The sequence below is a fragment of the Pyrgilauda ruficollis genome, unplaced genomic scaffold (assembly GCF_017590135.1).
Source record: "Pyrgilauda ruficollis isolate IOZ18807 unplaced genomic scaffold, ASM1759013v1 scaffold48, whole genome shotgun sequence".
Classification (NCBI taxonomy): domain Eukaryota; kingdom Metazoa; phylum Chordata; class Aves; order Passeriformes; family Passeridae; genus Pyrgilauda; species Pyrgilauda ruficollis.
The window spans coordinates 9051563-9063746 of NW_024526377.1; the positions used below are offsets into that span (position 1 = coordinate 9051563).

General features: G+C 45.6%; 1 protein-coding gene across 1 annotated transcript; it reads right to left on the reverse strand.

Moving 5' to 3' along the window:
* Nucleotides 1-327: 327 nt before the first annotated feature.
* On the reverse strand, nt 328-11254 carry GPR20 (G protein-coupled receptor 20). The gene is made up of 2 exons (XM_041479399.1): nt 11151-11254; nt 328-1789 (listed from the first exon to the last, which is right to left on the reverse strand). Exon 2 carries the CDS (start codon nt 1773-1775, stop codon nt 708-710), a length of 1068 nt encoding a protein of 355 aa, XP_041335333.1. The 5' UTR covers nt 1776-1789; nt 11151-11254; the 3' UTR covers nt 328-707.
* Nucleotides 11255-12184: the final 930 nt, after the last annotated feature.

Here is a 12184-nt window from a genome sequence, read left to right on the forward strand (position 1 = left end):
TGTTCATTTTCAAAGATTTTTGTATACTCATCTGCAGTTCAGGGGATTTAGTGATCCAAACACAGGTGGAATATATCCTTAATCTCTCCCCAACATAGACAATGTGTATGAAAATATATACACTGACACATATTTTTTCTTATAGCCAAGAGGAGACTTCACTGCTGGACTTCATCTCTTCCCTGAGAAGGTTCAGACTTTTTCAGGAACAAATGAGTAGTCACTAGTGACATGTGGGCTGGAATACTTTCTTTCCTATTCCATTGGCATCTAAAATCTTTGCAGTGGATAGCTCTGGAAACTTCCTTCTTGTCCTTTATTCTTAAGCATATAGGCACAAAATCTTTCATTACAAACCAGAGCTATCCTGCTTTCTACGTCATCCTAGAAGTGTTGCATTATGATGACAAACATGCAAAGAAGACCACAGTAAAGAGTTTGTTGCTAGCAAAATGTCTGTATTAAAATACAAAGAAAACTTCCCTGCTGGGAACAGTAATTAATGGACTCTCTTTTGTATGGTACTAACAGCATTGTAGGTTCCATTTCCAAACAGACCACAATGTTCTTGAGGAATAAATTCCACCATTGTCAGTCTGAACCTCAGCCTAAAACACAAAGAGTTCAAAAACTATAGTGTTGTGCATCCTATCAATATTCCAGCATCATGGCACTGGCTTACTGCAATGTGTCCCATCAGATGTGGGTTATATCTGAACACTGCTTGGTGATGGCAAACTCAGCGGGCTTCCTATTGTGTTTGAGAAGGCGATGATTGCGTTGGAGCCCTTGGAGTTCTTGTTCATACCCACGATGTCTGCATTAGTTTGCTCTGGCTCGGTTTTCCTGAAGATGTTTTTCATGGTTGACTGGAAGTTATTGGTGACAAAGCAATAGACAATGGGGTCCATGCAGCTATTGAGGCTACTCAGAGTCACTGTCACATGGTAGACGAGGAGGCTGACGTTGTGGGGCATGTCTGGGTTGATGGAGATTGTGACCTGTAGCACATGGAAAGGAGTGAAGCAGATCATGAAGATGATGAGGACGGTGATAAGGAGCTGCACAGCCCTCATTCTCCTCTCCCGACTCTGGTGCATGAGGCTGGGCTTGGACAGGGCACACATAATCCTGGTGGTGAAGAAGATGATTATGATGAGGGGGAAGAAGTACTCGCAGACCATCAGGACCAGGATCTTGGAGAGACAGCACTCGGCAAACCGTATCGCCATGGTCAGGATGGAGAAAGTCACCACAGTGGCAAAGATCCAAATGAAGATGCAGATCCCCTTGGCACAGGTGGGGTTCCTCCATTTACGTGAGGCTTCCACCTGCACTATTGCCAGGTAGCGGTCAACGCAGATGCACGTCAAGAAGAGGATGCTGCAGTACATGTTGACAAAGTAGCCAAAGATGTGAACCAAGGAACAATTCTTGCAATCCCCTGTGCTGTAGAACATGATGATTCGGACAGGCAAGGAAAAGCCCACCAGGAGATCAGTTACAATCAAGTTGATGGTGTAAATAACAGAGGTGGTTTTTGTCTTGGTGCGGAAGCAGAAGACATACAGTGCCAAGCTGTTCAGGACAACACCCACCAGGAAAATGATGGCGTTGACTACCATCAGGACAATCCACAGGCTATAAAAATCTGTGAACAGTTGTTTGTCTGAGTGGATGAACTTGGAGAACAAGTTGATGTTGGAGTCAGGTGGGTCGGTGGAGTTGATAGAGTCAAGGGCTGGCAGTTGGGTGGAGGAGGTCGGCATGGTCATTGACTTCCAACAATCTGGAAGAAAAGGAACAGATGTATAGAGATAAATATATCAGCATTCCTTAGGGCTCAAAATCTTGTCACTTAAAAACATTTTAACCAGCATATTTGCACATCCTGAGTAGATGATCCCCATCTACCAATATGGGATTACCAATAATTGCAAGGAAAATACCTGGGCTTATAATTAGTGTCTTCCAGTAGTTCCAGATGCAAGTATGCACAAGTATGATACAAGTGTGTCATATCTCTTGCCTTGGGCAGGTGATCCCATTAGAGAGTTACATGCAGCAGTGTTTTCAGAGCTGTAAGATTTCCCTCAAATCAAAGGCTGAATTTTCTGAGAAAGCAGGAGCAGGTTGTGTGGCATCTTCTACAGATCTGTGTTCACAGCAACAGCTGCCAGAAGATTTCAAGCTAAGGGTGTAAGCCACTAGTCCTGCCAGGGTTTGACAGTTTAATTTGCAAATCATTCCTGACTTATACACTATTTTAAACTGATTTGTATATTAAAGATTAAAAAAAAAAAGACCCAATATATACAGAGACTTGGCTGGTTTCAATAAAAATAAATGGTTGAAAAATGTCTGGAATATCTCAAAGTGGCTGGGCAGGGCTTTGAGGTTAAAAAAATCAGCTTGGATCAGCAGAGAATGATGCTGAAATAGTTGATTTATGAGGTTTTGAAATCCCTGCTAATGAGCCAAATGCAGAAGGACTGGGAGACAAGGAGCTGAAAACACAGCTCCCAGTGCTCACAGAACTGCAGTGTGCCTGGGCTGGCTATCTCAGTGTGGAAGTCTGGAATTGCTGAGGGAGTCTGGATGTCCAGTTCCCCCAAGCATAGCCCATCCTCTGGCAGATTTTTTTCCCCCTCCTCTAAAATTTTTTGCTGCTTATGGGGATCAGGAGGATGGACCAAAGGTGCCGTATCACCTGTGAGGTGCTTCAAGCTGTTGGTGGCTGTGTACAAAATAGAGGAGGGAGCTACTTAGGACAAAAGTGAAAAGTAGGTCCTGAGGAGATTCCCTGCTGGTGAAAAGAAAATGTTCTGCAGGGACAGTACTAACTGAGTCCAGAGAACACCACAGCAGCTCTGAGCCTGCCTCATGAGTGTCAAAGCCTTCTTCTGCCTGCCCACCATGTCTCTCTGCATTCCTGCATACAATTCTCCTAATGGTGTCCACCAGTGTTTGGCCAATAGTTAACATTCAAGATCAATAGTCCTCATGGGATGCTACAGCCTAGTTGTGATTACTCTGCTTGGCTCATTCAAGCCAGGTGAGAGTGAAGCAGAACAATTGTTGAGAAAAAGCAGAGATTAGGACTGAGAATTTAGAAGACCAGTTGTGAAAGTTCTTGGAGAAGTGACTTTGCCGTCATGATGGATCTTGGGTTTGTTAGCCTGAAATCTTGGGTTTGCTCTAGTTTCTTCCTGCCTCAGTCTGTGGAACTGGTTTGAAGGAAAAAGCTGTTTTTTAATGTCCTTGAGCTCAGAAGGATATTTTTAATCAAATGTCAATTTCTGTTATTTGGGTAGATACTGAAGCCCAAGGAGTTGAATTGTCCATTGGAATGGCTGATGCTCAAACATAAAGCCCTCCTGAGATCCAGCCTAGTGCCAGAATACACTGCAGGACTGAAATCCTGAAGCCTGGGGTCAGGCCACATGTAATGCCCCAAAGAGCTACTGGGCAGAGAAGAACAATGCTAGTTTCTGTCACCTTTTCCCTCTAGGCCATCTCCAGCAGAAACCAGACATTGGAACATCATCTGTTTTGGGAATGACCAGATTACCTCACTCTGCACTGAGCTCTGGTGGCAGCCAAAGTAGCACACATGTTCATGATGTTTTGTTTGGGTCTGACTGAGCCTGCAGACTCCTGAGGGAGAGTCTTGTCTCTTCACATTTTGTGCCAAGCACACTGTCAGAGAAAAACAGGAAAAACTGCCCCAAAATAGGCTGAAGGTAGTGGCGTTGCAAAGTCTGGCACCTGAGAAAGATGCATGGGGATGATGCACAACCTTGGCCCATTTTCTTCTGATTTTCTGAAATTCTCACCATCTTCTCTGTTTGTTTGTTTCACTCTTTAATTATGAAAACAAACTGAAATGAGCAGATGCCTGGATCTGCTCCCAGCTTTCTCTTTGCAGATTCTATCAAGAGGAGCACTGTGGAAGCCAAGGAATAAAGAAAGACTGATGTCCCTGGAGTGCAGTGTGAGCTTGTATATCTGTGTTCAAACACATACCTGAGCAAGGGGAGAACACAAAATCACCCATCCCATCCCTGAGCTTGCAGTAAACTCTATAAAACTGCACGTGCATTTGTCTTCTCATTGTAATTCAATGGCACTGGCTGTTTGCTCTGATTTTGCCTCTTGTTAGTAGCTTGCCTCCTGTGGGAGATTTTTGTTCAGTCTGAGATCCCTTATCACAAACACCTGAATAAGATACTCATCTTATTTTGCCTTTCTTGTCTCAATGAAATCAGCAATTTCAAATACATTCAAATGTTCCTCATCTTCACAGTGCTTTTGAGGGATGTTGGACGTGTTACAGACAAATTGAAAATTAAAATAATCAGCATATACAATGTCCTGGCTTACATAGCCACCTTTTCCACTGAGCCCCATGTGCAAGGAAATAAACTCCAGATATTGTAAACTGCTGAAAAACAACAGGTAACATTGTGTTTGCCAAATTGAATATACAAAGAAGTGCTACATTAAAGCTTTCCCAGTCCATTTCTGCCCTATCTGAACTCAAAATCCAAACAATTACATGAAAGAAGTCCTAGCAAATTTAATTAATCCTGAAGATTTCCTCCCTGACAGTCTGTGGAAAAGCTGCCTCTTCGGCTGTGGTGGGAAAAATCTTCCTCTAATCAAATTGTTACTGATGGATGTTTGGGTGAATGGCCTTTTCCTTTCTTTGTGGGACTGCTCTCATCTCATGGCTCACAAGCAGAGAGGCTGGAGAACTGGACTAGCAAGCAACAGAACTCTGAATGTTTTTAATGAGATGGAGCTGGACCAAACCCCCAGTTTACAGTTTCTAAGGATTTTTCCATCGTGGGACTCCAAGCCTGTGAGAAAGGTACATTGCCCCATTTTGCAGCACAGAAAGGCAGCCTGACCTTGTGCCTGAGCAAAGCTAAACATTTCCAAAGATTTTGAATTCTTCCCCTCTCCGAGTCCAAATACTATCTCAACCAGGTCTCTTTCTCTATCATCAGACATACTCATGCAGGTATTAAAGTGAGTCATTTCAGCTACTCATCACCATGACGTGGCGGCATATGGAAGTCAGTGAGGAGCATGGCTAAATTAATGAGAAGCTTTGCAGCCTCTGCAAACCTTTATTTTGCTGTTATGCACTATTTATTACTCATGACTATGGCATGACCTCATGCAGAGCTGCAAGAACCACCTTTACTTATAGAGTAAATAGACTTTGGGTTAACCCCCTTCCTAAAATCCTCAAAGGCCTTGGAGCTTAGTCTACTTCATACCTTCCTGAGCTCTCAGCTCCCTAGATTTCCATGCAATCCCTATTTCTTGGAGCTGGCAGTCTGCAAAGCCCAAGATGGGTAAACATGCACCCTTTTGAGTGCTGTCTGACCGTGCCAGTTGGCCTATGCTGTTGTATTATACCTCTCAGGCTGGATTTTGTCTGTCTGGCTGGGAAACTGGGTAGCATTTCCTTAAAAGTACAGCAGGAATCTGGGTAGAAATGGGATAAAGGGAGGGACAGAGAATGGAGGTTGACCTGCTTTCCCTCATTCTGATAAAGGTCCCTGCTCAGCACTGGGAGAGGGGGACTTGCTCTGAAATACTTTCTCACTGTTGTGTGACACAAGCAGTTCCATCATTCTTGGGCCAAATAGGAAACAGATGGTTACTGTGCTGAAAACAGGTCCTGCAGCCTCTTCCCTCACTCACTCAGTGATTGGCATCACGCTTGTTAACTTACCATGGGCAGCTCAGTGCTGTGTCTGCTCTAGGAGGAGATCCTTGGCCATCCCATATTCCACTTCACCCAACCTTGTGCCTGGTGACAGCCTTAAGCCTCACCCTGACCTTGCTGAAATTAATGGGGTTCAATTCCTTAGCCCAGAGGACTTTCGGATCTGGCTCAGCAACTCAAGTAATAAGATACAAAAGAAAAGGCAGGTCAGACAACTGAGTTTTGTCCTAACTGCATGCCAAAAGGATTATTTATTGGTGTGCAGAAAGGATCTCTGTGTGCAGACCCAGAGAACACCAGAGCCACACACTAGGATCGGAAAGTTGAAAAGGACGTTAACAAGCACAAGTGTAATTTAGTATAAACAGCTTCAGCTTTTCTCATCTCCCTGTCCTGAACTGGAACATCTGATATGGCAACCTGGCTCCTCTATCATCCTCCCTGTTCCCCTCACCCTGTCCTGCCTGCTGGTGTTATTCTGCTGCCTGGGGTGGCAGCAGTGTGTGTTTAGCTTTTCAGCCTTCCTGTGTTTAAAGTTCCCTGGGTGATTTATCATCATATTTATAAATGAAGGGTTAAACTCACTCTCTTTCAATTTAAATTGTATGATTCTCCTTCTGGCAAGCTCTCACTCAACTCTGGATCAAACTGGCCAAATATGGTGTTTTTGTGCATGTCGACCTTGCCCTATACATGCTAGAACTTGCTCTACGTGTCTCGTGCTCAGCCTTGGGAGGGTGGGTTTGCTGACATGGGGAACAGAGAAAGGAAGAGAAAAGGAATGAATCCAGCTGCTCAAAGGAAAAAGCTGGTGCCCATCTGGCCACCAGCTTGGGGTGTGAGAAGAGAGAGAATTCTGTGGGAGACAGATTCTACTCTGAAGCAGAAATAGGGCTATTCTCAGGGCAGGTAAGATCCCATTTTTGTGGGTATCAGATCTCTGCTCTCACTTGATTCCTGAGCACTGAGATGTCATTTAAACCTCCAGGTCTGAGGGTGACTGAATCAAGTGTGTGAAACACCCACCTTCTGGGGATTTGCAGTTAGAAATTGCTAAATCCAGAGCAGAGCTGGATTATTCCTTCCCCTCCAATGCCATGGACATAAAAGGGACTTTGGAGACACAAAACACATAGTTTTATGAGTGTCAGATTAAATGACACCTGATTTCTTGCAGTCTCATGTCTCACAGTGGCTTTCAGGGCTGGGGGAATGCTTTGCCCTGCTTGAGATGCTTATTATAACTTTTTCCCATGTGGACACTTGGCTGCCTTAATGAGCACTCACATTCCAGCTCTTCCCTTGGCTCCGACAATTGTTTGACTTTCTCCTTTCTTTGCTGCCTAATTTCCTGAAAATTGAGGTGATCTTTCCCTTCTGCCAGATTCTAGTTGAAATTAGGCAGCAGATTGAAAAACATTAGGAGGACGGAGGAAATCGGAGCTGACAACCACACAAACAGGCGCTGAGAGTGATCCTTGTTTCCTCTAATGCGAACCTGCAAGTCATTTGTTAACACTGTCCACTACACATCCTTTCATTTAGGTCTTACTCCCTGCAAATTCACAATTGCTTTGGCATTGAAACACAGTAAACAGGGCTGGATGGTTTCTGTGAAACAGAGTATTGCTTGCTTCTCACTGTTTTCCTGAAGAGAAATAATTTCAGATTTATTCCAAACCATGGGAGAACCAGCCTGACTGGGACAGATGATGGCTAATTGCTGGGTGTTGGCACTATTCAGCCATGGTCTGCTTGCCCACGTGTCATAAGAGTGTGATGGCCAGCAAGTCCTACTTTGTCTGGTGGTTTGAATGGTCATGTGCTGAATTACAGCTTTTGTCTGGAATCACAGAATCACAGACTATCCTGAGGTGGAGGGGACCCACAAAGATCACAGAATCAAACTCCTGCCCCTGCACAGGACCATCCCCAAGAGTCACAGCATGTGCCCAAGAGAGTTGTCCAAATACTCCTTGAGCTCTGTCAAGCTTGGTGCTGTGACCAGTTCCTTGGGGAGCCTGTTCCAGTGCCCAACCCCCACTCTGGGTGAAGAACCTTTTCCTAATATCCAGTCTAAGCCTACCTGGACCCCACTTCAGGCCATTACCTCAGGTCCTGTCACAGGTCACCACAGAGAAGAGATCTGTGCTCTGCCCCTCCTTTCACAAAGAAGTTTTAACTTCAGTGAGGCCTCCCCTCAATATTTTCCGGGCTGAACAGACCAAGTGACCTCACCTGCTCCTCATACAGCTTCCGCTCAAGGCCAAGAGAGATTAACGCCCCCAAACTGACTTTTGAATCTCTAATGTTGCCCATGAAAATCAGATTTCCCATCTGGCAAGGGGAGAAACTTGTATGTCCAGTCTCAGGCATAGGGGGTAATCCTTCAAAACCTGTAAGGAATCACAGAGTGAGGATGTGTGAAGGCTGATGCAGTGCTGGTTGTTGGGCTGATGTTGTTGATATGCTGTTTGCCTCCTGCCTGAGATGCCCAGTTTGCCTTTGTGTGCTCCTCCATCTCCGAGGCCCTGCTGTGGATGGGGAATGGATATTGCTCTGTGTTGTGATCTGAGTTCCCCCCACCACACCCAGCTCAATGCTGTGTGTACACACGGGTGGATCCTGTGCTCTCCATGGGCCCAAGGCCAAAATCTCATCCTCTAAAGGTGAGGGAGCCACATCCCTAGCTCATTTTGTGACAAGAAATAGTCTGTGGGTGCCCAAGCAATGATTTAGTCCAGCAGGTCACCCTAGGCCATGAGGGATCACTGCCAGTTAGATGAGGGAGAGCACAGCTCTCCAAAGTGCATTCCTCTTCTCCACGGAGCAAAGTGACCCAGATGGGATTGATGCCACTTGTCTTGGACCAAATGCCAACTCTCTGCATCCAGGCTTGAACCTGCTGCTTAAAACCAGGTGACAGATCACAGTCCTGGACACCCCAGAGACAATCTATTTAAAACTTGGAAAGGTCTGCATGGTTCTCCCTCAGCCCTTGTCCTGAGCATGCATGAAAACACTGAAATGAAGCTCCCAGAGATATACAGAGGAGGCAATTCACATACTGGCAGATTTCTTATGAGTTTATACCTCCTCTATGGCCATTTGCAGTAGCAATTCCTCAATGTTTGAAAGAAGGAGCCCAGATGTGCATGTGCAAGCAAAAAGAGAAATGGGATTGTACATACTTTGCCTCTCCAGACCTACAAATATCCACTCAGCAGTGGTGGGCACCTAGAAGTCCCCCAGCACATCTCTGATGAGGCTTGCTAGTACTGGTCACCTATGAGAAAGGTAATAATAAAGGGGTTTGCCTCTTTTGCTTGTTTATACCACGCTATGTAGAAAAGTCCCTCCTAAAATATTTGGATGTCTACGATGCGTTATCAATTCCACTGTATCTTTCACGTCCCTCTTTCCTGTGTTATCAGATCTTAGCCTTGGAGTGACAGAAATGCTGAGTGTCTTGGGGAATGCTCTATCAATCATGCTGCTAGCATTTAAAAGACCAGTATCTCATACCCTGTCAGGGCTCGTACCAAGTGCCATCTGTCATAAGGGAGCATGGAATGACATCTCTGCAGTAGGTGCTGTGTGTTTCCAGCTCTGTTACTTTCAGAGAAATCAGAGCATGACTTCCTGAGTGTATCCCTCTCTGTCCCTTGTGGACCATTATACGTGAGGGAAAACCACATATTTTTGAGTGAATTTTTTTCCAAGATGATTAACTTTTTTTTTTTTTTTTTTTTTTTTTAAAGTTACATCTTAAACAAAACATTAAGATTTGGGCTCTTATGGGTCCAGTCAGTAAAGATGGATTTGAGCCTGTCTTCTTGGGAGGTTGTAACAGTAAAAGAGAAATGCATTTGATTTTATAGGGATTACAGTAATCCATCGAGCATTTCCAGGGTGCCTGAGACAAAGTGCTGGAAATGTCAGTTTGGAATAACAGCTATTGTGGCTGTGTGCAAGGAGAACTGTGCAGTGAAAATTACCATATAGGCACATGCAGGAACTTCACAGGCAAGCACAAAAACAATAACTGGCCTGTGTACTGCTCTTGCTTTTAAGAAGGAAATTTTTAATTGCAAATTTAGCACTCTTTGAGCACTTTCTCCTCTTTCTGTCTTCAGCTGCCTGCTTGCTCTGTCCTTTTTGAAAATAAACTGAGAAGGGCAGTAAAAGAAGAACAACAGCAGAGTTCTACTGCTGGGAAATACCTGGGCTCCTGCACAGCCGGTGAATGCAGGACTGGTGAAACAGTGCTCACACCCCAGGGAGCACAGGGCACCAGTGCAGGTAGGGATGAACGGGTGATGCAGAGGGGTCAGGTGTACCAGCTCTGCCTCCCAGCACTCATTCCAAGCTGTGCTGCTCTCTTGGCTGCAGGAGAAACTGAGGCACAGAGTCATGTGTGGTCTTGGCCCGGGGAATGCAGCGAGGTGGGAGACCCAGTTAGAGAGCAGAGAGTTTCTGAGGCATCCCAGGATGGACAACCATGCCTTAACCCTTTGGGTGGCTGGTTTCTGTGGTTTCATTAGCAAGGCACATATGACAGTGCTGTGCAGACCCCACAGTGCCTCCAGAGTTCTGCAAATTTTGGATTCACTAGGTTAACCTGGAAAAGCTCAGTGATGTTGGTGAGCGTGCTGCTATGAAAGAAATCAGGGAGTATTTCTGCAGGGGTCTGCTAAGGACCTTGGAAAGGATCTGCTTTCTCCTTCTACTAACCCAGCAAGTGGGTTCAGAGAGGAAAGACAGCACCTCTCCTAGAGCTGAGCTTGCTGCATAGCCAAACAGGTAAAACATCCCACTTGCAGCTGGCCCCATTCCAGGCAGTGCACCATCTCTTCTCCTGGATTCCAAAACCTTCCTGAATGCATTTCACCAAAATTTCATTACACATGGGGTTACACATGCACAAATGACATCACCCCCCTCCCCACAAGAGCTGTCACAGTACTTTTCAAGGAGGGAAAGCCTGCAACTTTGCACACTTCCCATTACCCTCCATCTCCTTGAAGAACAACCAAATATCCTTACACTGCCACAAATCCCAAGAAAGTCACAAGGGAGAAGCTCTTTACAGTCCCTGCTAGCTGCTGGCACAGCCTGGCTTTTTCAGTCAGGCACTTCCCAAGGGATTTCCACACCTGCTGCATGGACAGAGCCAGATACTTCCCAAGCTGCTCATCCACGTGCTCAGTGCAGGACCCTTTCCGCTCCCACCTCTTCCAGGGCTCCCTGTTGCAAGAGCCAGGACTTGGAGTCCAATATCCAGCAAATCCTTCCTGGCCCCCCACTGTCTCCCATCCCAGGCCCCCCTCTTTGTCTCTGACCAATATCCCAAAGCATTCCCTGCAATGGTCCCTGCAGTGTATTCCTGCATGAAGGACTGACTTACCTCTGGCCTGATCTCCCTTCTATGTTAGAGGAGCTGCTGGTAAGAAAATTTCCTTTTGGCCCTGAGTGCTATCAGCCCAGGAAAGAGACATCTGTTCCTACAAGCAGAACAACTGGAGTGACTACAGAATATGAAGAAATGCCTAATCTGTCTCTTGCGTTCTCTCCCTCTCTTCCCCCTCCCCACCCCCCTTCTAAATATAGCCTTGCAACTAATGGGAAAAAATATACACTACCAAAAAAAAAATATTTCCACTTGTCTGTAGTGTTCAGAATTTCTCCCCAAACATCTGGCTCCTTGCCCTAAATCCTTCTGAAATTTATGAAGTGCTGTAAACGCTGAAGAGGGCTCCAGCCGTACTCACGGTGCTAATGCCTGAACATCTCTAGTAAACTAAAACTGATGTTGCTGCCCCCAGGTCAATTTTCTTGTGTCTCTGTGGGAACAAAATCTCTTTGCTGGGAACTCGCCAGCTCAAGGCCACCACAATGTCACCACTATGTGTGATATGAGGAAATTACCCCTCTTCTCGTCTTCCTGATGTGAACTGAGATTAGAGAGAAGCATCCCTGGCAGCTGCAGGAAGGTGCTGAACCAAAGCCTGTGATGTGCTTTGAGTCAACCCAGCTGTCCAGACCCTGAGAAGACCCCTGGCCCAGGGAGCCAAAGGGTGACCCTGCACACTTTGGCAGTACTGCTGCAGTCATTTGGGAGAGGAGATAATGAGATCTATCCAGGGCTGAAATGGCTGAGCATGGATGGCAATAGAGAGTCTGAGGTCCACCAAGGAGTCCTCCAAGATGTTCCTCCATCCTCATACAGCCCTTCCCTACTGGAGGTAGAGTCATTGTGGGTGTCAGGTGGGGATTTAAGTATCTCTACACCCTTGTCTACATGAGAAGAGACTGGCATTGTACAAAGCATAATGAATTATCCCATTTTTGAGATGGGTTCAAATCACACAGCTAGAGCAGCTTTCAAGACACCTCTGATGAGTGATGCACTAAGGACTCAAAATCCCCCAAGTTCCATCT

What these genes read in the sequence shown, in the direction of transcription:
- GPR20 (XM_041479399.1), bottom strand. Translation starts at nt 1,775, where the DNA reads ATGACCATGCCGACCTCCTCCACCCAACTGCCAGCCCTTGACTCTATC.